Here is a 26,753-nt window from a genome sequence, read left to right as displayed (position 1 = left end):
ATTTATTTTGAAAGAGGGTAGAATAAAAAAAAAAACCCACGTTTCTCGGTAGCTGGGAGCCCTTGAGTGAAAATCCCCAAAGGTTTGTTGTCCATTGTTCAACATTTCTTTGTTTACCCAGCAAATTTCCCCTGACAATATTACCATGGGCATTTTGCAAAATTGTCTTTTAATACTCAAATAAAATATTATTTTGGAGTAGAAATTCATATTCAATCAAAGGTTTTATACTTTATATGTAGTTTTAGAAGAAACTAACATCGGTGGCCCTAAAACTCAACCGTAGCTAAAATAAAACCCATTACATGTCTATTGGGCCACATAATAGATTTAAGACAAAGGCTTAGCGAGTTAAACGATTATTAATGTGGAATTAGTAATTACTACCCTTGTGCCTTAAACTTCATATCATTTAACAATTTACTTGTGTCATAATCGTTATACTTACGGTGTTAATGGCTAAATTCAAGAATAGCTCCCGGTGACGGATTTTAAAATTTTTTTTTTCTTCTGAAAGAGAAAAATGCGACAAAAATTATGGTGCAAAAATTTTTTGGGGCAAACAATTATTAAGGAAGATACAGCTAGTTTTAATTTTAATTGCTCTGGACAGAAAACAGAACAATTTAAGCTATATTACCTTACTTTTATTACCTTTTCCAAAACGTTCATGTTTACAGTTGGTTAGGTTAGGTTAGGTTAGGTTAGGTTAGGTTAGGTTAGGTTTGGTTAGGTTAGGTTAGGTTAGGTTAGGTTTGGTTAGGTTAGGTGTGGTTAGGTTAGGTTAGGTTAGGTTAGGTTAGGTGTGGTTAGGTTAGGTGTGGTTAGGTTAGGTTAGGTTAGGTTAGGTTAGGTTTGGTTAGGTTAGGTTAGGTGTGGTTAGGTTAGGTTAGGTTAGGTTAGGTTAGGTGTGGTTAGGTTAGGTGTGGTTAGGTTAGGTTAGGTTAGGTGTGGTTAGGTTAGGTTAGGTTCGGTTGGGTTAGGTTAGGTTAGGTTAGGTTAGGTTAGGTTAGGTTTAGCCGAAAATAAGCAGTCGACATTTTTTATAGCATAAATTGTGCCATCTTCTACCCAGGGCAATTAAAATTAAAACTAGCTCTATCTTCCTTAATAATTGTTTGCCCCAAAAAATTTTTGCACCATAATTTTTGTCGCATTTTTCTCTTTCAGAAGAAAAAAAAATTTTTAAAATCCGTCACCGGGAGCTATTCTTGAAAACTCCCGGTGTTAATTTCGTCAAATTACTGATGAATAAATTATAACAAAAAACTTAATTTAGACTAATCACAGCAGTTAAACTCCGGTATCGTGTGATTCGTTGCAAATGAAATAGGCGATTTTAAAAAATTACCGTTGACATTTCATCAGATGGGCGCGCAAAAACGAGGGATGGGAAAACGGTTCAATCTCTGCTTTTTTAAGTTCCCGCCCCCCTACATATTTTGTATAGGCCGGGGAAAGGTCACGTGTCACCGGCGCTGGTGAATCAGAGTATTTATGAACCGAGTAAGCGATAGAGGTAGAGAGGTAGAAACTTGTAATTACGGTGTAAGAAGAAGCCCGTGACACCCAAGAAAAATCACAGAACATCTTTATCAAATACTAGCTGTTACCCGCGGCGTCGCTCGCGTGTAATAAGAACTTCCATCAAAATGATATAAAGAATGGGTAGATTTTACTGATGACTGATATTTTTGTAGCACCCTAGGAGCGAAGGCACTCGGCGTTGCCCGTCAGCCCGTCAGGACAATTTTTATTACTTTTCATGCGGATGTTATTCCATAAAGAGGGGTTTTAAGTTTCTGCCCGCCATTTAAAAAAATGGCAACAAATCGAACCCGAAAAACCATTCAGCCCGTCGGTTGAAACGCGCGGACTCTGTTGCTTAGACAAGATTTTTACTTTTCTGGGCGCCATTTTTTAAGATGGCGGCGGATTGGAAAAATCTTTCTTAGTACGCGCCTACTACTTATGAGTAACGTTCCTGCAAATTTTCAGCCTCCTAGGGCAAACGGTTTGGGCTGGGCGTTGATTATCAGTCAGTCTGTCAGTCAGTCAGTCAATCAGTCAGTCAGGACTTTGATTTATATAGATATAGATTTTTATGAGGGATCGAGTACCCGGTTATGCCTACTTGAAGTTTTTTGTTATAATTTTTATCCCTGGCTTACTAGGGAGTAGGGACTCGGGAGCCCCGGGGCGGGGTACCCAAGAAAACTGTGATTCGGAGAGGTTGGGAGCCCCGGGGGGCGGGTACCCAGTCTAGTATACTTAATTCTTTCTGTTAGTATTAATATGTTCAAAGTTTATTCAGTTGCCACAGCCGCCCCACCCGTCCTACTTGATCAGCGTTCTGATCGCTCTAAGGCGGGAATCGAAACCAAGGAGAACTGGACTACTGGAGACTGGAGTGGAAACGGCCTATAAACTTCATATGGCGGAAATTAAGAAAGCAAACGTATATAACAGAGCTAATGGCTGTTTTTATTGCAAGTAGCAAACCTGTACATTTCAATTTAATGTTGTGGCACTGCCCTATTCATATTTTTATCCACCTGAAAGCAAATTAAACAATTTTTTTTTTTTTTTTTTCCAAATAATCTCAAATTACACTTGTCTACAATTCCGGATATTTCCAAAAAAAAAAAAAAAAAGTAAAAATGGCAGAGATATTTCAGTTTTCATGTACGGCTGACTGACCTGGCTAGCAAAACAGACTGGCCACAGTTAAAAAGTTTTATTTTACTAATAAATAACCGGGGTATAAACCCCGCGTCTTTTGTTTTTGTTTTTTATTTCATTCAAATGTTATTTAATGATTAATATACCAAAAAAAGTTGGTACGAATTACACGTATCTACACGAGTGCTGTACACCATCCATAGTTACAACGTTATCCCCTGAAAATATTGAAATACACGACGGGCAATACGGGCGAAAAGTTTATCAATTGATAGGTTGTTATACATCGTCCAAAAAGTTATTTTAATTAAATAATTTTACGAACGTAACGTAAAACCGTCTTCGTCCGTTGTTCCGTTAATTTCACAACGTTACATATAAATACACTTACTATTAAGAGATTTATTTTATATATATATATATATATATATATATATATATATATTGTTCATTCAAGTACAAAACCGTTAAGTCGTCAATTTTTAGTTGTTTTTTTATGTTTATTTTGGTCCACTAATAAAAAAACAATTTTAAACACTAATAATAATAATAATAATTATTAATAAAAAAAAAATGACACCTACCGATGTTTAAATAAGTAGGCCTATATCTTACAATAAAATTACTGTACTGAAGAAAAACGGTGAAATGAGAAGAGTATTGTATTGTATTATATTAAAAAAAATAGGTCAGGGCTATGTTTGTTTGTTAGTTTGTTTGTTTTTTTTTCTTTACTTATTTCATTGTTTTTTACGTTAGTTTTTGTACTGAGGTAACGCAAACGCAAACCCACCGTGTAATGTTGTTTTTTAAGTTATTTGTTCGAAAAAAAAAGGGGGGGGGGAAACGCGGTATGTTTCTTTCTGTGAAAAATGTAATGTCACCTTGATTATCACTATATTCAACCGTTTGTTTGTTTGTTTGTTTGTTTGTTTACGGCGAATAGACCAAAAAAAATTATTTTAAATATTATTATGATTTATGGAAAACCCTAAAAAAAATTAATTAAATTAGAGAAAAAAAATAATAATAATAAACGTCCAATAATTCATTAATTTACAATTAAAAAAATTTAATGGGAATATTTTAATAAAGAAAATTCATATGGGAAGTTCAATTACGGGCAAGAATCAAAATGAAAATTTTTTTGTCTATTTGGTTTTGAGCACGATGAAAAATTTTTGTCGCAAAAAAAAAAATAAAAAATTTTTCGCAAAAAAAAAAAAAAATAAAAAATTTTTCGCAAAAAAAAAAAAAAAAAAAAAAAAATTCGCAAAAAAAAAAATTTTTAACCGTAATTTTTTTTCTTTACCACCTCAAATAAAACACAAAAATAATTAAATTATCGACCATTTAATGGTCCATTATGATGAAGTAACATGATTGATTGATTGATTGTGTAAATGCAAATAAAAAAAAACCAAAATTTCGATTTTTTTTTTTTTTTTTTAACGAAGAATATGTGACACTATCGAAAAAAATAATTAATCAAAGACTAAGTCTGAGTTAAAACTAAAAAAACGAACGAACGAAAGAAACGAACGTAGTTTTAAATAATTTACACACCTGGTCAAATTCGCGCACGCGCAGTCCATCAATAAATATGAATTAAAAAATGACCAGATTCAGAAGAATAACCATTTTTTGTTTTTTTACTCTAAGTTTGAAAGCTTTAATACGAAATATTCTTGTTTGTTTGTTTGTTTTTTTTTTTTTTCAAAGCCAGGCACTTAATCAGGCTGAAATTTAGCCGTTTATTATATCTTCCACCATCCACGTTTATTTATTTATTTATTTTAAAACACTGCGCAAATTACCCAAGTTCTAATGCGCGAAAAACATTCTTTTTACACATTTCGCATATCGGTTAAATAGTCCTACTCGCTAATCTCTAACTACAACATCAGTTCAGTTCAGTTACCGGTAGTTAAGAAAAAACGAAACGAAACCGATAATTTTTTTGTTTTTTATTTTCCCCGAGGACTAGTTCGTTACTAATATAGACGGATTAATTTAATTCTATTCATCGTGAATAAATTATAGCTCAGCGTTTTTTTTTTTTTTAATTTTTAAATCGCGCATAATTCCGCCCATCGGCATTCGAAAAATGATCGCATATTATGTCCAGCAATACCGACGGGAGAATCATCTTCGTTAAACGTTTCGCAATTATCAAATATCAATCGCGCGTCCGTCGCAAATTCTTCTCTTACCTTGTAACTGCGTGAACATATCCCCGAAGAAATATTTTATTTTATTGAAAACTTGACTTAACCATCTTACATCGTTAATTAATTAATTAATTAATTTAATTACTTACCCTCCTGATTCTAATTTGCTTTTCATTGTGCTGAGATCCATGGATTTCTTGATGAATTTGCGATAGGTGGGGAATTGTTTAACGTTAACCGGTAGCAAGAAAGGCCAAGCATCCTCGTGGCATTCTAGCTCCTCAATGATTATCCTAATGGTAATGTAAAATTTAATACCTCTTACCAATTACCATCACAAGGCCCATGCGGTCGCCATTTTTTTTTCCCGGACCTTCTAAATCGCCACGATTCTCCGCTAGAGGCGCGTTTAAGTCTAAAAAATTTACGTAAACCTCAAAGTGACCAGGTGCCCGTTCTAAGTTTCGAACCTCGAGCGAAGGAGACGGGATTTCGTGTGAATTAAGACAAGTGTATTAAAAAGACTAAAAAGCGCCATCTATCAACCACACAAGTCAAATATATATGGGTGGGGGTACAGTGACCAGGTGCCCGCTCTAAGTTTCGAACCTCGAGCGAAGGAGACGGGATTTCATGTGAATTAAGCAAAGTGCATTAAAAAGACTAAAAAGCGCCATCTATCAACCACACAAGTCAAATATATATGGGTGAGGGACCCCCTTCGAAGTGAGGTGACCAGGTGCCCGCTCTAAGTTTCGAACCTCGAGCGAAGGAGACGGGATTTCGTGTGAATTAAGCCAAGTGTATTAAAAAGACTAAAAAGCGCCATCTATCAACCACACAAGTCAAATATATATGGGTGGGGGTACAGTGACCAGGTGCCCGCTTTAAGTTTCGAACCTCGAGCGAAGGAGACGGGATTTCATGTGAATTAAGCCAAGTGTATTAAAAAGACTAAAAAGCGCCATCTATCAACCACACAAGTCAAATATATATGGGTGGGGGTACAGTGACCAGGTGCCCGCTCTAAGTTTCGAACCTCGAGCGAAGGAGACGGGATTTCGTGTGAATTAAGCCAAGTGTATTTAAAAGACTAAAAAGCGCCATCTATCGGGTGAGGGACCCCCCCCCCTTCGAAGTAAGCGTGCGTAGGCCTTGTATGTCGTTGGTAGTGATTAGTGAACCATCGCAACTTACTTGCAAGCGGCGAGATCCTTATTTCCCTGCGGTTTGGAACTCTTTTCTTTCTTCTCTTTGGAACTGGACGATTTAGTTGAGGTGGAAGTTGACGGTGTTGAGTTTGCCGATGTATCGGCGTTATTATTATTATTGTTGTTATTACTGTTGTTGTTGTTGTTGTTGTTGTTGTTGGAAGATTTTTTAGAAGATTCTTTTTCGGCAGTAGATTCCTTTTTCTCTTTGTCTGATTTGGATTTCGATTTACTACCGGAACTCTTCTTACTTGGTGACTAAAATTCCAAAATAAACGATAAGATTTTGTAAATAACGTAAAGAATAATAATAATACCTTGTGACTACAATTGGGACACGCCCATCTTCCTTTAGGGGCCCTGAAAATGACATGACCAAAAAAAAATCAGTAATGTTTCGTCACAATGTCAATTGAAAACGACTACAACTACAACTACATACTTTGTGACTGGAGGTTCTAAACAACTCATGTGAAATGTTTTGGGACATCCTTCACATTCTAACATTTTGTTGCCCTTCTTTCCACACATAATACAAACTTTATCACCAGTTGCCTGAAGAACAAAAAATGCAATTGCTTAATTCTTAAAACCGCAGTTTCTTTTAAGTTTTAACCTTCGTTCGTTGGAAGTACTTACTTTATTGAGACATTCGTAACAGTACCAATCGCCATCTGGTATAGTTTCCATTTTTGGTTTGAAACAATAAGTATGGTAACCTTTGTCACAACCGTCACAAAGAAGTAACATTTCTTCATTATCACCGCTATGACAAAACTGGCAGCTCTGAAAAACGCAAAAAACCCGGTTCGGAATTAGCCTTATTCCTGATCAGCGCCACCTACCCATAGCGGCGACTTTGAGAACTACTGTAAGCGGCAAGCCAATCAGATGCTGCTAAAATCTGGTGACGTCACTGAGGAGCACTCTCGGGGTCTTACCAAAAATGACGTCACCAGATTTTAGCGACATCTGATTGGCTTGCCGTTTACAGTAGTTCTCAAAGTCGCCGCTATGGATAGGTGGCGCTGATCAGGAATAAGCTACGCTAATTCGCTAAAAATTGCGCCGCAAGTAGTCTTAAAAAAACTTACCGCTCTCATGATTGACTTGTCCCACGCGATGCAATTTTCCAGCATATTAATACACAGCGCCAACTGCGCCGACGTGGTGCAATTTTGAACGGCTCTCCTCCATTTTATCAAACCAGGCGTGATTTCATCCGAATTGTAATTACTTTGAGAGGATGTCGTCGCGCTTAGATTAAGTTCAGTGCTGGTGCCAAGAGGTGGTCTAATGTAGCGCCTCTCAATGACGGATTCAACCTTCAGTAGACGAGTTTGGGCTACCTCAACCGGATTTAACGGAGCCCGCGCTTCGTAGTTTTCTTCCTCATCTTCAAGATCAACATCCATATCTTCATCATTTTCATTTTCATTCTTTTCCGAATCTTTAACGGAAGATGGGTTTTCAACATCATCCACATCAGCTTCCACGTCACCGTCAGCGTCAATGGTATCCTGCAAAAATTGTCTTCCGAAGTCTATAACTGGTCGAAATCATTAAGGAAGTAATTGGCCTTATTCCTGATCAACGCCACCGAGGCGTAGCAGCGACTTTTGGAACTATAATAATACGGTAGCCAATTACAGGTGGCGCTGGAGTCGATGTACTCTGATGGAGATCTGTTATTTTCTATGTATTGATTATTACCGCTTCAACTTCAAAAACCATGTTTTAACTAATTATTATTAACCGAATAATCTCCAAATAGACCAAAATCGAATGAAAACTTACTCCGAAAGTCTTATTTCATAATATTAGACAGAATAAGAAAGGTAAAATCAACTTTTAATACTTTTGAAACCATATCGCTTGTTAAGCCTTGGCTATTCACGTGATTCAGAAAGATCAACAAAACATAGAAAATAACAGATCTCCATCAGAGTCCATCGACTCCACCGCCACCTGTAATTAGCCTTATTTCTGATCAGCGCCATCTACCCATAGCGGTGACTTTGAGAACTACTGTAAGCGGCAAGCCAATCAGATATCGCTAAAATCTGGTGACGTCATTTTTGGTAAGACCCGAGAGTGCCAGTCAGTGACGTCACCAGATTTTAGCGACATCTGATTGGCTTGCCGCTTACAGTAGTTCTCAAAGTCGCCGCTATGGGTAGGTGGCGCTGATCAGGAATAAGGCTAATTGGCTACCGTATTATTATAGTTCCAAAAGTCGCCGCTACTTCTCGGTGGCGTTGATCAGGAATAAGGCCAATTGTACTTACATCCTCGCCATTTTTAATGCTTTCTTTCTCCTTCTCAGCTTCTTCGGCAGCTGCAGCAGCCGCCGCGGCCGCCACCGCGTTACTTCTCTCTAATTTTTTAGCCAACTCCAATTCTTTGGCGGCTGCTTTGGCCGAGAGATTAGATCGTTTATTATCGGGTTTTTCTTTGGGCGGTTTTGGCGTAAAAGTACAACCGGCGTTGAAGAGATGAGCTTTCTCCGATGTAAGTTTGGGTGGAACTTTCCAACCCTGTTCGGGGTGATTAAGAAGGTCCCTCTGATCAAGGGAATATAAAAAAAAGAAAGAGCGCAGGAGGAGAAGAAGAAGAAAAAGGAACCCAAGGAGGAAGAAGAAGATTTGGTCCACGGGAATGGCAATGTACCAGGAAATGGATGAAAAGGATATTTTTTTTCTAATTAATGTTACAACTCATGCAAAACCAAAAATATTAATAATAAAAAATAAAAAATATACTACGTCATGAAATAAAAATCAATATATAAAACAATAATATACATATAAACTTAAAAACATTATTAAGGTTAGCGACTATAGTTCTAGCTTTACGAAGCTTCATTAATTTTACCTTAGAGCCAACCAAGACAAGAGGTTAAGGAAAATTAAAATTTTTAATGCGGAAGGTCGTATTAAAGGGAGGGTGAAGTAGAAAATCAAGTGATTTTTAATCGATTCTTCTACCAATTTTAAGACCAGTCTGCAAATAGTGAAACATTCAGGAAATACCAGCTCCGAATGATTTTAAAATTATTTCAAATTAGGTTCAGATTTTAAGGATAATTTTAAATAAGCCCCTCCGACCAATCACGTAACGCCCTGCCTTTTTGTTAACAAAATTCTCGTGGCACGTTCCGTGTCGAATGAAATTTATCACGAGATTTGATAAAATTCGCGCGCGACGTGATAATCGTGGCGCGAGACATGGAGCATGCGTGCCACGAGAATTTTGTTAACAAAAAGGCAGGGCGTTACGTGATTGGTCGGAGGTCCCTATTTAAAATTATCCTTAAAATCTGAACCTAATTTGAAATAATTTTAAAATCATTCGGAGCTGATATTTCCTGAATGTTTCACTATGCGCAGACTGGTCTTATAATTAGTAGAAGAATCGATAAAAAACCACTTGATTTTCTACTTTACCCTCCCTTTAACAGCTGTTAGATCGAAATTTAATTTCAAATAAATGAAAGAAAAAAATCTTACCTTGATTTGCATACTAGCTCCGGCAATCTTATCCTCCAAACTCTCAACCTGTTCCAAGATAGCCAGATCTACTCGTAAAGCCACTTCGGGAAGCCAATAATCGGCAGGATCAGGGTCCGGGGCTGCTCCTATTTTCGCTGATATTTCGCGATCTAAATCCGTCAGTTCTAAATCTGTGACTAAGAAAAAGGTACGGGAAAATAAGTAATTACGTGACGTATCGTTTCGGGTGGCGTTAGTCGGACTCTTACTCATCAATTGGTTTGTATAACAAACGGAGGTAGCGTAGTTGTAGTACTTTTCTAATTGTTTATGAAAGATCTTTTCCCTAATTCCTCGACTATGTAGAGCGTCAAAGACTTCTTTTAATTGATTAACATCGGTAATACGCCACCAGCCATGTTGCATTTCTAATGGAATCGGTTTAGGTGCGTCATATTGCATCCTTTCAACCATGGCTCTCTTGGGATGATCGAGTTGCGTCGTGGCGAGATCGGCCTCCATTTGAATACTGTTAGGGGTGTTACACCCAGACGGTTTCTCCAAGATTAAACTACCACTGACGACATCTTCATTATTAGCAACCGCCGAAGGTAAAGACGAGTTCATCACCGGCGGTTGATTGGAAGGAGTGATTTGAGTGTTATTTCCAGCACCAGATTGATAAAGAGGTCCGATACCGTGAGCCGCCATGAAAGAATGCATTAAAATATTTGGAGGAATGCCGTTTAAAAGTCCCAATTGTAAATTAGCCAATGCCGAGGCGGTAATTTTATTCGTAACTTCGGGTGGTAAGATACCGAGCGGACCCAAATTCTTAAGAGCTCCTTCGTGAGCGGCGGCATTAGCGGTGGCTTCTTTTTTGGACAAACTCTTAGAAGATGATGGTGTGGACTGCTGCGATTTTGTTTTAGGGGGTTCGGTTATTGCGCTTGTGGATGGTGTGGCAGTTGCGCTTGTAACAACGGCGGTTGCCGCTGTTTCGGTGGGTACAATCGCGGAGGCGGAGGCAGCAGCGGCGGCAGCCAATTTAGCCTTTTGTCCCGGTAACAATGTCAGTGAGGAATCATCACAGGCAATCTTGGGTAAAATACTAAACCAATTTCTTTGAGGCGGTTGCGTATTTCCCGAATCGGTAAAATGTTTCATGATTTGTTCGGCAGTAATAAAATCCGGAGGTAATCCCATAAAGGGGTTGAAAGTAGCTTCAGAGGTGGCCGCGGCTGCTGCGGCGGCCGCTGCCGCTGCGTGTGACTGCGTTGAGGTGGAAGCTCCTTTAATGGGAGCGTGAATTCCACCAATGTAGCTGCCGTTTATTTCCCTTCCATGCATTAAAGGACTGTTCATTAAGAGACTACCGGTAAGAATGGACGCGAATAACGGAGAATGAAGCAACCAATTATTTTTATCATCAGGTGGAATTTCCGACGCCGCCGCGGAGTCTTTTTGATCGGGTAAAACCATAGCGGATTCCGCTTTAACACTTTTAGAAACTTTTTTACTCGAGGGAAGTGAAACTTCCTCGCGTTTTTCAGCTTCTTGCTTAATTTCCTTAACTTCCTTTTCCTTTACAACTACAACATCTGGTTTAGGTATATCATCTTCAACCACTTTCTCATCAGGAATGTCTTCCTCCTTAACAGGCGGCGGCGGCGGCGGCGGCGGCACATCTACGTCATCATCTTTCTTTAAATCCTCTTTAGGAGGTTCGGCGCTTTTCCTCTTGTTCTTCGTTTTTGTTTCATTTTGTTCAATTTTCACAACCGTATTTTCTTCCTCAACTTTCTCTTTGGTTTCCGGTTTCTCTTCCGTTTCTTCCTCCTTAACGGGTAACGGCGGTTCGTCATTTTTCTCTTCATCAACAGCTTTGTTCTTTTCCTCCTCTTCTTTGAGTTTCGCTTCTTCTTCCTCTTTTTCCGCTCTCATCTCCAACGTTTCCAACTGAAATATTTCCGTTTTCAAAATCTCCGCCGATTCTAAGCTTTCTACAAATATGCCGCCAGCTTTGGGTAAGATCCAATAGCGCCTGCGATATCTATCTTGACCCATTGTTGTGGCCCTTAACGAGTTATTCGTTTTTTGAAGCTTATTCGTTAACTGATTTTGCATCTTCGTCAATTTATCAATCTTCTTATCGAGTTCTTCGTTAGTAACCTCTGGTTCATCATCCTTTCAAAATGATAATGAAAAAAACCATTTAATCAGTCAAAAAATGAAGAAAACCCATTTACTCAGTTAAAAAATGAAGAAAACCCATTTAATCAGTCAAAAAATGAAGAAAACCCATTTACTCAGTCAAAAAATGAAGAAAACCCATTTACTCAGTCAAAAAATGAAAAATAACCATTTACTCCGTCAAAAAATGAAAAATAACCATTTACTCCGTCAAAAAATGAAAAAAAAACCCATTCACTCCGTCAAAAAATGAAAAAAAAAACCCCCATTTACTCAGTCAAAAAATGAAAAAAAAAAAAACCATTTACTCAGTCAAAAAATGAAAAAAACCCATTTACTCAGTCAAAAAATGAAAAAACCCCATTTACTCAGTCAAAAAATGAAAAAACCCATTTACTCGGTCAAAAAATGAAAAAACCCCATTTACTCAGTCAAAAAATGAAAAAACCCATTTACTCGGTCAAAAAATGAAAAAAACCCATTTACTCAGTCAAAAAATGAAAAAAAAACCATTTACTCAGTCAAAAAATGAAAAATACCCATTTACTCAGTCAAAAGATGAAAAAAAAACCATTTACTCAGTCAAAAAATGAAAAATAACCATTTACTCCGTCAAAAAATGAAAAAAAAACCCATTTACTCCGTCAAAAAATGAAAAAAAAAACCATTTACTCAGTCAAAAAATGAAAAAAAAAACCATTTACTCAGTCAAAAAATGAAAAAAACCCATTTACTCAGTCAAAAAATGAAAAAACCCCATTTACTCAGTCAAAAAATGAAAAAACCCATTTACTCGGTCAAAAAATGAAAAAAACCCATTTACTCAGTCAAAAAATGAAAAAAAAAAAACCATTTACTAAGTCAAAAAATGAAAAATACCCATTTACTCAGTCAAAAGATGAAAAAAAAACCATTTACTCAGTCAAAAAATGAAAAATAACCATTTACTCAGTCAAAAAATGAAAAAAAACCATTTACTCAGTCAAAAAAAAAAACCATTTACTCAGTCAAAAAATGAAAAAAAAACCATTTACTCAGTCAAAAAAAAAACCATTTACTCAGTCAAAAAAAAAACCATTTACTCAGTCAAAAAAAACCATTTACTCAGTCAAATAAAAAAAAACCATTTACTCAGTCAAAAAAAAGACCATTTCCATTTACTCAGTCAAAAAAAAAAAGCCATTTACTCAGTCAAAAAAAAAAACCATTTACTCAGTCAAAAAAAAAACCATTTACTCAGTCAAAAAAAAAAAACCATTTACTCAGTCAAAAATGAAAAAAAAAACCATTTACTCAGTCAAAAAATAAAAAAAAACCATTTACTCAGTCAAAAAATTAAAAAAAAAACCATTTACTCAGTCAAAAAAATATGAAAAAAATGAAACCAAAATTACAAAATTGATCTTTCTTACCTCAGCTTCGGATGGTTGTCCCGTTTCTTGAGTCTCATCACTTTCATTTCCGCTGTCAATAACTAAATCATCTAAATCGTCATCATCTTCCGTCTCTTTCGGTATAACTAACGCCGATTTCTTGGCGGCACTTTTACTCCTACCACTTGGCGTACTCTTCCCATCAGTTTCCTCGGTATTGGTACAATTACCATTATTCCCATCTTCATGGTTAGCCGCGGCTTCTTTAGCTAAATTCTCCGTAATCTGCGCTAACGCCGCCTGATTTTTGCGTTTCAATTGAATCCCCTTTAACCTTCTCAATTGCCCTTCAACAACCCATTTCTCCCTTTTCAAATTATTAACAGAGTCTATGCTCAGATCAACTTGTCGTACGACGATTTTGCTACACAACAGTTCGTGACACAGAAAAGCCAAAACTCCGGCTTTTTTCGTTGGATTGAGCGAAAGAAACGGTCTCTCAGTTAACCATCGCGCAACCTCGCAATGCCGATCAACGGCATTAACGTACAGCCTCAAAACCTCGGAAATATTGTTATTCGTGATATCAACTTCACGGAGAGTCTGTCCTAATACCGTTAAAGCCTGCGTGTAATTAATTAAGATTATTTTTAATTACAATTAAGTAGAAAATATTGTATAAATTGCGAAGAAATTTTAATTTCATGATCTTACGCTTCTTGGATGAGGAACACCGGGATCATCGATAGCGCAAACTAAAAGATGATGGACAACGGACAAAAGTTCTTCCTCGTTCTTTTCATCGTGATTGAGCAAAGCTAATTGAAATGTACTTAGCGAAGGTAAGTTTTCCATATCTAGAAAAAAGATTAATTAACATTAACGCGTCTCATCATTAAAAAACATCAAACAATAAAAGCCGACTGAAAAGGAATATAATATAATTACCAAATCCCAAAGTTTCTCCAAAATTATGCAGAAATTCAAAAACCATCAGCAAATCTCCGAAAGCTTTCGCAGAGATCTTTAAGCCGGGTATTCGATTGAGAACAGGTAATGGCTATGAAAATAATTAAGAAAGAAACAAACAAACAAACAACAGTTAACAACAAATAAATAAATAAATAAATAAATAATTAATGAATTTATTAAAATATAAATATAAATATAAATATATACAGTGGCATCTTTAAGCATCATATCGTCAACTGGTTTCTTTATTTCACGAATCAGTTGCATCTCTAATCTCCTTTGTTCCATTTTCTTCAACCTCTGAATTTCCTTTTCCTGAATTATTTCCTTTGCCTTTTTGTCTCGTTCCTTCGATACAAACAGTACAAGTTTACAACAAAGTCATTTCAGGAGAAGAAAAAACTAAATTTCAGTACCTCAATTTTCTTTCTGGTCTCGAGAGCTCTAACGAGCATCATATGTTGTCTCCGCCTTTCCCTTTCTAAATCAACCATCAGAAGCATATCGCGACGTTTTTGTAGTTCCTAACAAATTAATATTAAACGAACCACGTTAGGTCTAACACCTTTTTAAACATTTCAGAACAACAAAGCCCGATAACAGGGCTCCCACCAAAATCTCAAAAATAAATAGGGGAAAAAGGGGACTTTTCACGATAAAAATAGGGTAAAATAGGGACCTTAATTCTAAAAGTAGGAACCAAAAAGGGACCACTGGTAAAACAAAATGATATCTATTCTGTTAAAATATCACAAACAGTTAGGAACCTATTACTCTTTTCTATTTTTTCGACAAAATAGGATATTATTTCTGACTTTCTTTTGTTTATATTCTTATTCTAAGTAAGACTTGACACTGGCTCTAATGTATAAGGAAGGTTTTTTTGATTAGAAGTAACTATTTTCGTATCATGTTTACTGTTTTTGAAAAAATCCACTGAACTAGAATTTGGACCTTTACAGGGTTCGTACAAAATTTTTGGAATGAAATTCCCTGACTTTTCCAGGTTTTCCCTGACTAAATTCCACAAATTTCCCTGACCATTTGCAATAACGTACATGGCGATCATATATGAAAACCAATCTAAAACCACTCGAATAATTTTTGCACAAATTATTGTTATTGTTATAAAAATATGTCAACTATTTCGTTTAAATTTAACAGTAAGTAAATCATAAATAACCGGAGCGAGCGAAGCGAGCTCCGCGAATTTGGGGCTCTGGTCAAATCTCAGACAAGACATTTTCAGGTCACCCTTTTACTTTTTCTGAGGTTTATAAAAATAGGGTGATTTAAGGACCGAATACCAATTTTAGGGTAGATTAAGGACCTTGTAGGAAAATAGGGACTTTAGGGACTTTTAGGGACCTGGTGGGAGCCCTGCGATAACACTAATCAACTTCAGAATAAGAGAAAGGGGGCGGGGACATGAACATGCGAAGCTACATCAATCCCACCTGTTCCCTGAGAATAGCGGCTTGCTGACGTTTCAATTCTCGTTCCTGATTTGCATTTGCATTGCGTGTTAGTTTATTAAACAAAAAAATAAATAAAATCAAAGCACCCTATTGTTAATTAATCTAAAAGGCCCAAGAAACATCGAAGAAAATGACACGACACGTTACCTCTAAGAGTTGCTGATTCCGGATTTCCTTCTCCATTCTCTGTTGTTCCATCTTATCCATTTTTTCCTGTTGCTTGACTAACTTCTGATGTTCCTTTTGCCGACGTATATCCTCGACTGCGAAAAAAGAAAACTCTACTTACAATTTATTAGTTTCGTCGTTCAAATTTAAAATAATTTGGAATAAATGTATAAAGAGTATAGGGATGCAATTAGCCTTATTCCTGATCAGCGCCACCTACCCATAGCGGCGACTTTGAGAACTACTGTAAGCGGCAAGCCAATCAGATGTCGCTAAAATCTGGTGACGTCACTAACTGGCACTCTCGGGTCTTACTAAAAATGACGTCACCAGATTTTAGCGACATCTGATTGGCTTGACGATTACAGTAGTTCTCAAAGTCACCGCTATGGGTAGATGGCGCTGATCAGGAATAAGGCTAATTATGAAATTAGTTAATAAGTACCTTTTCTTCGTTTAGACTCTTTGGCAGCGTTATTCTGTTCGGCTCGCCTCAAAGCTCGCAATTTTTGATTTTGACGCGCAATTGCTACCACCACAATCACAACATTCATACAGCAAAACAATATTCGATATCATAAAGAAAAAAACGAAAAAATAAACGACAAAATTTCATGCAATGAAATGAAAATATGAAAAAACGTAAAACATCATTAAGTAATTAAATAAATGAATAATTCTTACCTTGTTGCTCTATTCTTCTTTGCATTTGAATTTCTTCCCATTTTTTCTGTTTCTCTTCAGCCTCTAAGTCTCTCTTAATGGCGGATGCGGCTTGCGCGTGCGCGGAATGAGCGTGAGCGGCGGGAATTGAGCTTATAGTAACACCCGTAAGTTTGCTAACAGTCGATGCGGCTAATTGCGCGTTTTGAAGATGTTTTCTGGCGCGTAACTCTTCAATTCGAGCCGCTACTTCTTGTTCATTCAACATAATGTTGCTCTGAAAAAAAATAACATGAGTAATAAGTTCCAGAAACCGCGGAGAAGTGAAATGATTCTTACTTCCGGTCCATTTCCAGGTAACCTTTCGTTATACTCCCCTACTATCACTTTGGGATTGAAACTAAAGTTTTCTCTGGCAATATCGTTAATGCCATTCTTTTGAAGATACTTAATAACTTCCGAGTAGCTGCGTAATTTTTTCCCGCACGGAGAATAATAACAAACTTCTCCTTTAACCCCTGATCGACTGATACAACGTATTCTCGTTTGTCGCCTCCATCCATATTCGAGCGGAATCCTGATTTCCTTATCATCAGGAAGCATTTTCTTTCTCTTCGCTCTTGATTCTAAATAATTTCAATATAACATTGAATTGCTCTTTCAGGCAATCCAAATGTTTCGATAAATTTTACCGGATCTGTCTGTTCGGTGCCTTTTAACACCAGTTTGATTGCTACTCGCTGTGCTGGATTTTCCCGTGCTGTTACTTTCACTTCCCGAATCCATGGATGATTCCGAATCGCTACTTGAATCTGAAATTCACACACACACTCAACAGTGTTATACACACACTCAACAGTGTTATACACACACTCTCAACAGTGTTATACACACACTCTCAACAGTGTTATACACACACTCTCAACAGTGTTATACACACACTCTCAACAGTGTTATACACACACTCTCAACAGTGTTATACACACACTCTCAACAGTGTTATACACACACTCTCAACAGTGTTATACACACACTCTCAACAGTGTTATACACACACTCTCAACAGTGTTATACACACACTCTCAACAGTGTTATACACACACTCTCAACAGTGTTATACACACATTCAACAGTGTTATACCAAAAACGGATTTATGGGATAAGAACGTCGGAGTTAGCGAATTCACTCCTCATCCTCGCATACTTTATTGAGAAACTTCGTCTGCTTATATTTTGACTCCACCCACAAATTCTGTATATAGCTACTTCTAGAGATCGAATTTGTGGGTGGAGTCAAAATATAAGCAGACGAAGTTTCTCAATAAAGTATGCGAGGATGGTACTAGAGGCTAAAGCTACGATCCGACGTTCTTATCCCATAAATACGTTTTTGGTGTTATACACACACTCAACAGTGTCATACACACACTCAACAGTGTCATACACACACTCAACAGTGTCATACACACACTCAACAGTGTCATACACACACTCAACAGTGTCATACACACACTCAACAGTGTCATACACACACTCAACAGTGTCATACACACACTCAACAGTGTCATACACACACTCAACAGTGTCATACACACACTCAACAGTGTCATACACACACTCAACAGTGTCATACACACACTCAACAGTGTCATACACACACTCAACAGTGTCATACACACACTCAACAGTGTTATACACACACTCAACAGTGTTATACACACACTCAACAGTGTTATACACACACTCAACAGTGTTATACACACACTCAACAGTGTCATACACACACTCAACAGTGTCATACACACACTCAACAGTGTCATACACACAATCAACAGTGTCATACACACAATCAACAGTGTCATACACACACTCAGTGTGAAACACACACTCAACAGTGTGAAACACACAATCAACAGTGTGAAACACACAATCAACAGTGTGAAACACACACTCAACAGTGTGAAACACACACTCTCAACAGTGTTATACACACACTCTCAACAGTGTTATACACACACTCTCAACAGTGTTATACACACACTCTCAACAGTGTTATACACACACTCTCAACAGTGTTATACACACACTCTCAACAGTGTTATACACACACTCTCAACAGTGTTATACACACACTCTCAACAGTGTTATACACACACTCTCAACAGTGTTATACACACACTCTCAACAGTGTTATACACACACACTCAACAGTGTCATACACACACTCAACAGTGTCATACACACACTCAACAGTGTCATACACACACTCAACAGTGTCATACACACACTCAACAGTGTCATACACACAATCAACAGTGTCATACACACAAATCAGCACAACAAACAAACGAACAACAACACTCCAAACTTACAACTGTCGCCTCCGATTCTTTCATCTTCGCGTTTACGATGATGTTCACTCGCTTGTAAAATCGCGTGATTAATAGCATCACTATGATGATCGACAACGTATCGTTTATCGAGTGTCCGACTATTACTGGCCGCACCGCTACTACTAGCGACTGAGGAGTTATCGCTCGTTTTATTTAAGGTCCTGTTATCGTTTCCGTAACTGTTTTTACTCGAAGAATTATTCACGTCTTTGTAATCGACAATCCGACTTGGCATCACTTTACAGCGTCTTTTTCGCCCGGTTGCCGCCGCGCTTGAGGAAGATGAGGAGGCGGCGGCGGCGGCTGCGGAGGCGGCGCTACTAATTCTATTCGATAAATCAGGTATCTTTAACCCTTCAATCGTACTAAACGGAGATGGTAAAATTAATTGGTGATGAGATCCCCGAGAAGCTAACGCTGATAAATTGGCAATATCTAGCGTCGGTAAACTAAAAGATTCTCCACGAGAGGAATGAGATGAATTTAAATATATCTGCGGGTGAAATGAAAAGACGCTCGTTTTCAACATATCATCTTACACCGGAAGTAAGATTAATGAACCTTACATCAGTTGTTGGTCTTCCTCTAGGAGTAGAGTGTCCCGAATGATTCGTGATCGCACCGGGTAAAGGTTTGGGTTTCCTTCCACGTTTCTTTGACGACTGGCTATTATTAATGCCGGACAAATTCAACTGAGTAGAATTGGCCAGTCCAGCGGCGTTAAAATGTAAGGGAGTACTTGTAACGGCGGAACCGCTATCGTACATTGTGAGGGACAAGGGTTGAGAATCATCTTTTCGTGTGGGAGAAGGGTCCGATTTTTTCACGCACAAATCCAAGGGCATGGAAGAGTCTAAGCTCTCTTGTTGCATGGTGACGGGTGTTGTTGTCGTCTTTTTCGTCGTTAACGCCAAAGGGACTGGTGAAATTGATGGTGGTGGTGGCGGAGGAGGTACGACGAGGGGAATAGCCGAATGGGCTAGACTAGGGATCGGTAGAGGGACTGGATTCGGTGTAATACTTTTATTATCGATATTATTATTTGATACGACAACAATACTGTCAGTGTTGTTGCTGGGTTGAAGATTCCCAGTAGTTTTTGGCAGTGTCATGGGCTGATCACCTTTGCTCTATAACAGTCACGAGAATTAAACAATCCCTTCGAAGAAACCGCCGAAAGTTAAGTGACTGACTACCTGTTTAGCAGTTGCCGCTTCGTGGTTAGCGTGTTTAAGTTTCCTAACTTCTTTCCTAAGTTCCTTGCGCTTTTCTTTCAATTGAGCAATCTGAAGCTGTCGGTCAGCTTCTTCGGCCTGTTCCTTTTTATTCAACTCTCCTTCGCTATCAACTGAGCTAGTCTCGCTGGTTGCGGTACAACCACTACTATCGCTTTCGCTACCTTCCTCTCCACTTTCGCCCTCAGAAGAGCTTGATAATTTGGATTTTTCCGTTTGATTCGAACCCTACAATTGTGTTCAATCCTTCGTTCATAAAAAGCTAACTAAGTCGAAAGAATAATATAACGCGCGACTCTTACAGGTTCTTTTTTCTTCAGTTTGGATCCATGATGGCTGGATCGTTTTTTACCATTATCTAAGTTTGACGACCTATTAGTAGTAGTAGTGGACAGCGCGACATTGCCCGTGGCATTTTGCGTATCTACGTTAGTACCATCAGGCTGTGACTTTTTAGAATTTTCCGATATGGACGACTCGGACTTTCTTTTGGCACTATCGTTTTTGCATAGCGTTTCCGACGCCCCCGAAATACTACTTTCAATTAAATCAGTATCTCTACGAAGAAGTAGTCAAAAAACCAACCGAATCAAGCCACTATAAACCAATCAACGCGAGCGGTTTTTAAAATACCTACAATCTTGGTGCCGATTTTTGTTTTAAAACGGAAAGATCATTCAAATGAAAGCTAGGATGTAATACAGTTCCTTTCGCATTATTTGAGGCAGTACCGTTAATACCTTAAAAAAACCCGTCGCGCATTACGAATAAGATTAGTTAAAAAATATATAGATAACAAACGATGAAACACTTAATTTTTAACTGATAACGGTACGCGTAATGTATAACCAGAAGTATATAATACTTCTCTTCGAGAGAAGTGTACAAGCACAAAGCTGGGTAAGTGTAACGTCATTTTTCCCAACATCGGAACACTTAGAGCAAGGTTACTAAACCGAATCACATACACGATAAATAATTCCCTCATCATTACTCTATTAGCGCTTAAATATTTGGCAAAACGCGCTTGCGCATTTTTGTCCCACGTCAAGACAATCAAGGTTTGTGGGATGATTGCTGGGGATTTAGTGCCAAACAATTATAGAATTCACCTTACGGTGCGATGCCCATTTGTAGTTTGATGAGCGGGAAAGCAAACTAAAAGGGGGAGCCTGGGAAGAATGACGTTACATAACTAAAGCATTAAAAGGATACAGAGTGTCATCCTTCTTCTATTATCCCCTTCTGGTATAACTTATTAAAATAATACTTCTAGAATTACATCTATACGCTTTAATTAGGGCCTACCTGAGATTTGAAACTCTGTGGAAGATTCAACTGTGGAGGGTTTGGCGTATAAATGAGCTAGCGTATCAGCAATGGCTATTGGGGAAAAAGGAACCCCTCGTATGATTATTCAGATTATTGATTTTAAGAAAAAAGGGAAGACAGAGACGAGGAAATAAATCTAGGAACTTTGTACCGAAGTTAAACATAGATACAAATTATCAACGACTATTTAGGCTAACAAACAGATTATTAAAACGGCACCAACGTACAATTAGTTACTCCAGCTCCATCCAATATGGTTCTGGGTAATCCTCCTTTGACCGTTTGTTCGTCTTCGTTCATGATAAACAAAGTTTACCAATGCCTACTTCTAATACTCTAAATAAAATTACATTCCAATGTAATTTAAATTCACCACGTGATTACTGCAATCTTTACGGATTTTATATTTGATTTCATAAAAGTTCAACACTCTCGAGTCGATATGAAGATAATTTAATTTAAAGCAGTACAAATCGAGTTTCAATTTAATTAAAATTAGTGGTGACCACATCACTAGTTAGGGAAGACTTACTGACCACATAACGCGCTCCTCTATAACCAGTTAGCCACCCGCGTTTTAGAATTTGGTAAACACATATGAAGGGACAAGGTAAGTGACCAAAGACGGACGGACCCGTGTAAATCTAGTTTAATTTTAATTAAAATCACTGTTGACCACACCGTGAGTAAGGGAAGACTTACTGACCACTTAACGCGCTTCTCTATAACCAGTTAGCCACCCGCGGTTTACACCTCTGTGAACACATACGAAGGGACAACGTAAGTGACCAAAGACGGACGGACCCGTGTAAATCTAGTTTAATTTTAATTAAAATCACTGTTGACCACACCGTGAGTTAGGGAAGACTTACTGACCACTTAAGGCGCTCCTCTATAACCAGTTAGCCACCCGCGTTTTACAACCCGGTGAACACATATGCAAGGACAAAGTAAGTGACCAAAGACGGACGGACCCGTGTAGATCGTGTTTAAATTTAATTAAAATCACTGGTGACCACACCATGAGTTAGGGAAGACTTACTGACCACTTAACGCGCTCCTCTATAACCAGATAGTAACCCGCGTTTAACAACTAGTTGAACACATACGAAGGAACAAGGTTAAGTGACCAAAGATGGACGGACCCGATTTTTTACTTCAGTTAATGACCTTCTCGATCAGTTATATAGTATTGTGATAAACTTTTCTATGGAATTTTTAGCAGCCTCAAATTCAAAAGAAAGTAACGTATTTAAAAGCAACAAAACTATAGGGGCCCCTTTGAATACTTCACTGTTTCTAAGTGAAGTTTAAAATACTATGGGGTGGCACACTTGACAAGAAAAAAAAAGGATTATAAAAAGATATCGGAATCGGAGTTAATTCCTCTGAGAGGAATTTAAAACGTTTCGGAATTTTTTAGATAAAATCATTAAACTATACTTGACTATACTAGAATAATACTAAACACGAACTCAACCACTTTATATCAAATATAAAATCCAAATAAATAATTGCGATTTTTAATATACCTGTGAACACATTGAGAATGTTCAAATCGTCCAAAGAATATTTATCCAAATATTTTTTTTTCACATTTTGACTAAAAATACCAGAATACCAAAATGGGGTAAACATAATTACTATAAACGCCCATTTTTAGCCACATCGTAGTATACGATGAGGCTCTTAGTTTGACCCTAGCCGTAGTAGTAATAGTAGTAGTCGTAGTTTTCGTTATCGTTATTTTTTAGCTTAAAAGGAACTCTATATTACCACATTTTAATTAGAAAAATTTTTCAGATCGCAGCCGGGAATCGAACCCGGGTCGCTCACGCAGTAGTCAGACATTCTACCATTGAGCCAGTCTTGATGGAAATCGCGGGTTTTTATAGTTTAGTTTTATCTCTAAAATGTCGGGGTGATGTGGGGTGGGGTAATTCTTAATCTGTGGGGTCGGATACTTCAGAATTTGTATGTTTGGAGTTCTTATATTTATTTTCTTTTTATTTATGTGCTAATTAAATAGATAACGATGTGGCTACTATTAAGGCCCTTGGGCCATCTTGTTTAACTATACGGTTAATACTGATAGTAATGTAAATAAAAAATTAAAAAGGAGTCTAGAATTATTTACCAACGCAAAGTGCACACACATGATACGACTAATCACTTAAGTTTATCGGTATTATTTTATTTATTAATATCGGTACAGTACTAACTCGTTTACGCTCTAAATAAATATATAGTCGTTCTAACATCTTATAGCCAAAAACTAATTGGTTTTAGGCTTCTATAGTAGTACGTTTGAAAAATAATTCAGTGTTTTCTGGAGGTTGAAATTCCAATAAAACTGGTTTTAAACGCGAAGCCCAGTCCATTTCAATATGCCAAACACCATGCATTTTAAGTTTTATTTTTATTCTACTCTATCCTAGAATATTTCTCGGTGGCTGTACGGACATTGGTCAGAAAGAAACTACTACGGGTCAGCTTTGCTCGGACCGGTGACTGCCCGGTACTGGTGGTCCCCGGGGGATCAGGAGGCCCCAAACTGTTATTTGTCGACTTTGAGTTTTGAAAATTTAGGAAAAAAATAAAGCGGGGGGTCCGAGCGAGAAATCTTGGTAGAAACCTTAGCAACAACTGGTATGGATGGGAAAAATGGAAAAAGAAGAGAGGTTCACTAAAGGATCAATAAACAGATAATGCCAGCGTGTGTAGGCAGTGGGTCCCGAAGTTAAGTTAAGCTAGGAACCCGAGAAAGACACAAGAGAGACGGGGACGGAGGGTAAGGAACGGTAGTAGTGGCTGTGGTACCAACCGAACTAATGGGTCCCCCCATAGCGAAAGAGTGCCGCGCGCCTTCCCGAGATCTCACCAAAACCTTAAAGCCGAAGCCGGCCCTCGCTTTATAATAAAGAGGAGCTTTAATGCATGCATTCGGCTGGTAGTTCCAATCGGCTACAACTTTTCAAAATGGCAGCCCTTATTTCCTTTCCTCTCTCTCTCTCATTCGAGAGTCTAGTATTTCTGCCTCATGCACCCCAGTTTCAATAATTATACTTCGCAGGTACCTTCGCGTATTTTGTTTTAAAAAAAGGCTAGCCAACAGCTTCCCTTAAGACTCTCAAAGCAGCCGTAATCGGGGAGCCGTGCAAAAAAATAACACACAGACTACTAGACCGTCGTCGCGTCTACGTACATTTTCTTATTCTTTGGTTTTATATTTGCTACGTCAAAATAAAATGATTTTGGGATAGATTTACCTTTAAAAACGGTACCAATATTGCTCGTAATTGCCTCAAAACTACTATTGGAAATTTTCAAAGGGTGGTGGTGGTCTCACGTACTTTTCAAGCAATTAATACAGTGTCACCTTTTAGGTTAGGTTAGGTTAGGTTAGGGAGAACGGGGTCACGTACTCTTTGTTAGTGAGTGGTCCTACGTGACAGTAATTTCAAGGTTGTCAATAATAATTCTGCCTTTCTTTGACCATTTTTGATCAATTGGAACTATTCTCCCTATAAAATCTAAGCTTATACAAAATTCCCCGACCTTCCCGGGTTTTCCCTGACCTGTGATATTAAGGATTAATCACGTAATGACGTCAGTATGGTGTCAAAGACCCTAAAGGTCGGACACTTCCCAAAAATCAGCTAACCAAAAACTGTTTATTCATGGGCAGATAACCAAAAAAAAAATATATCGGAGTACGAGTATATTATTTGCAATCAATCAATTTTTAGGTCAATTATACATTTACCCTTTCCTAACCCTAAACTACGGAACTACGGAAATTTTAATTTTATATATATAATTTTAAGTCTGATACTAAATTGAGTCATTAATGAAGCTCATATTTGCGCGTCTATATTACATTGGAATCATACGCGTAAAATTACGATTTAACCAAGAATTAATCCAACCAACTGCGATGCGATAAATACGTTTACAATTTTTATATTATAAGGGGGTACCGGTATGGCGTTGTTGGGGTAATTTGCCGAGACTCTCGAATATGAATTTTAAACTGGTTTTTCTATCTTTGAAAAATATACGACATTGTATATACACATCCTTTTTTCTCTTTATGTATAAGACTATCTATATATCTACGCGGCGTTGAATTTCTTATAAAAAAATATTTTACTGGGGGAACTAAAAGTAAAAATGATTGTTCCCCGAACTAACATTAAATTAACAATCGAGTTTTTTTAACTTTTATAAATGCCAACTCATATTCTTCATTATTTGAAGGAAATTTACGCGTGTTTTTATTGAGATTAGTTTGACGAAGGCTTATCAAAACTTATATTTGCTTTTCTTATTTCAATAAGATCACGCAAATAGGTCGAACTGTCAACTTTGACCCGCGGAATTTTAACCTAATCGCAAGAACAAACACTAACTAAACCGAGTTAACCCCTATAATTGCGATTTAAGTTATAATTATAGACATACGCGTACACTTACACCTGTTGCTAAATTATTTATATAATATGAGCGTAGAAACGCCTCGTGTTAAGATAATTACGGGGGTTATTTGTGTCAGATGATTTTAAAAATTAATACTTAACCGATTGAATATTACTTTCGAGTATAATTAGACAAACTAAGTAATTAAAACGGCTAGCTTACGTTAGGGAGGTGATCCGGGGGTTGAAGGCTTCAAAAACGTGATTGTTAATGCTAATTTTAAGCGTGATTTTAATTATAAAATTGAGCGTTATAAAATGTCGGCGGCGACAATGAAGAAAGCTAGCGCGGCGAGGCAAAAGGAAAGGGAGCGCCTATGTCCTAATGGTCTATAGCCGCGGCTCAACGAAAATCATCATGGCCCAAAAATCAAAGGGGAAGCCCCCCAAAATAATTTTAGATTTTGACAAGAGTGTAGCTACCCTAGGAGGAGACCCGGGGGATGCTTAAGCCTAACCCCGGCTAATTTTTGGCGTCTACGAAAGACGCGACTGGCAACTTTTCTATATTACTAACAGCGAGTTTGTAAGAAATTAAAGATTTCGGGCGTCGCTGAAACATGTCGAAATCGCTCGATTTCTAGATCTAGAAACCACGTACAACGGCATTAACACAAAACCCTAACGTTAGGCCCGGATCTAGGGGGAAAATCATCAACACAAATAACTCGCTTCGAGATCGAACTGATAACCCTATATATTGATTTTACGACCCTAATTAAGAATCTCGATAATTAATGAAAATTCACTTACGGTTTTAGACGTCCAAACCGTGATTAAAAATCCGAAAAAACTCTATTATATCGCGAAGAAATATCACAGCTAAGAGAAAACAAGTCGTCTTTGTCCCTCACCGGCTATTCGAAAATGGAGTATGTACGTTAACTGCAGGGAGGTAACAAGGAGCCTATAT

At 37.7% G+C, this 26,753-nt stretch overlaps 1 protein-coding gene across 7 annotated transcripts; it reads right to left on the bottom strand.

The window, feature by feature from the left end:
* Positions 1-2,463: 2,463 nt before the first annotated feature.
* Positions 2,464-26,753, bottom strand: LOC149650704 (bromodomain adjacent to zinc finger domain protein 2B-like). 7 transcript variants are annotated; one of them, XM_089847314.1, is made up of 30 exons: positions 26,594-26,753; positions 22,895-22,965; positions 21,590-21,698; positions 21,339-21,413; positions 20,668-20,770; positions 20,333-20,588; positions 19,992-20,258; positions 19,362-19,925; positions 18,775-19,288; positions 17,095-17,214; positions 16,742-17,028; positions 16,424-16,679; positions 16,185-16,268; positions 15,719-15,852; positions 15,551-15,595; positions 14,510-14,617; positions 14,301-14,441; positions 14,070-14,181; positions 13,836-13,978; positions 13,161-13,745; positions 9,825-11,742; positions 9,574-9,752; positions 8,353-8,628; positions 7,159-7,584; positions 6,704-6,850; positions 6,507-6,619; positions 6,382-6,424; positions 6,051-6,322; positions 5,003-5,146; positions 2,464-4,902 (listed from the first exon to the last, which is right to left on the bottom strand). In XM_089847314.1, the coding sequence occupies exons 3-30, from the start codon at positions 21,660-21,662 to the stop codon at positions 4,752-4,754; spliced, it is 7,536 nt and encodes a 2,511-aa protein (XP_089703440.1). In that variant the 5' UTR covers positions 21,663-21,698; positions 22,895-22,965; positions 26,594-26,753; the 3' UTR covers positions 2,464-4,751. The 7 variants fall into 7 exon arrangements, with proteins under 7 accessions (XP_089703440.1, XP_089703445.1, XP_089703443.1 ...); XM_089847319.1 differs by having other exon boundaries at positions 8,353-8,601; XM_089847317.1 differs by having other exon boundaries at positions 15,719-15,834; positions 26,594-26,752.

This window comes from Phalangium opilio, unplaced genomic scaffold (assembly GCF_054372755.1).
Source record: "Phalangium opilio isolate 3A_F unplaced genomic scaffold, DU_Popi_V2 ptg000082l_1, whole genome shotgun sequence".
NCBI classification, from domain to species: domain Eukaryota; kingdom Metazoa; phylum Arthropoda; class Arachnida; order Opiliones; family Phalangiidae; genus Phalangium; species Phalangium opilio.
Note: the sequence above shows the minus strand (reverse complement) of the source record. Positions and strands in the feature narration are given on the sequence as shown.

Coding starts and splice junctions, on each gene's coding strand:
- LOC149650704 (XM_089847314.1), bottom strand. CDS start 21,662: ATGAACGAAGACGAACAAACGGTCAAAGGAGGATTACCCAGAACCATA. Junction 19,289..19,361: donor GAGGAAGACCAACAACTGAT/GTAAGGTTCATT, acceptor TTTCACCCGCAG/ATATATTTAAATTCATCTCA. Junction 16,680..16,741: donor TACCTGGAAATGGACCGGAA/GTAAGAATCATT, acceptor ATTTTTTTTCAG/AGCAACATTATGTTGAATGA.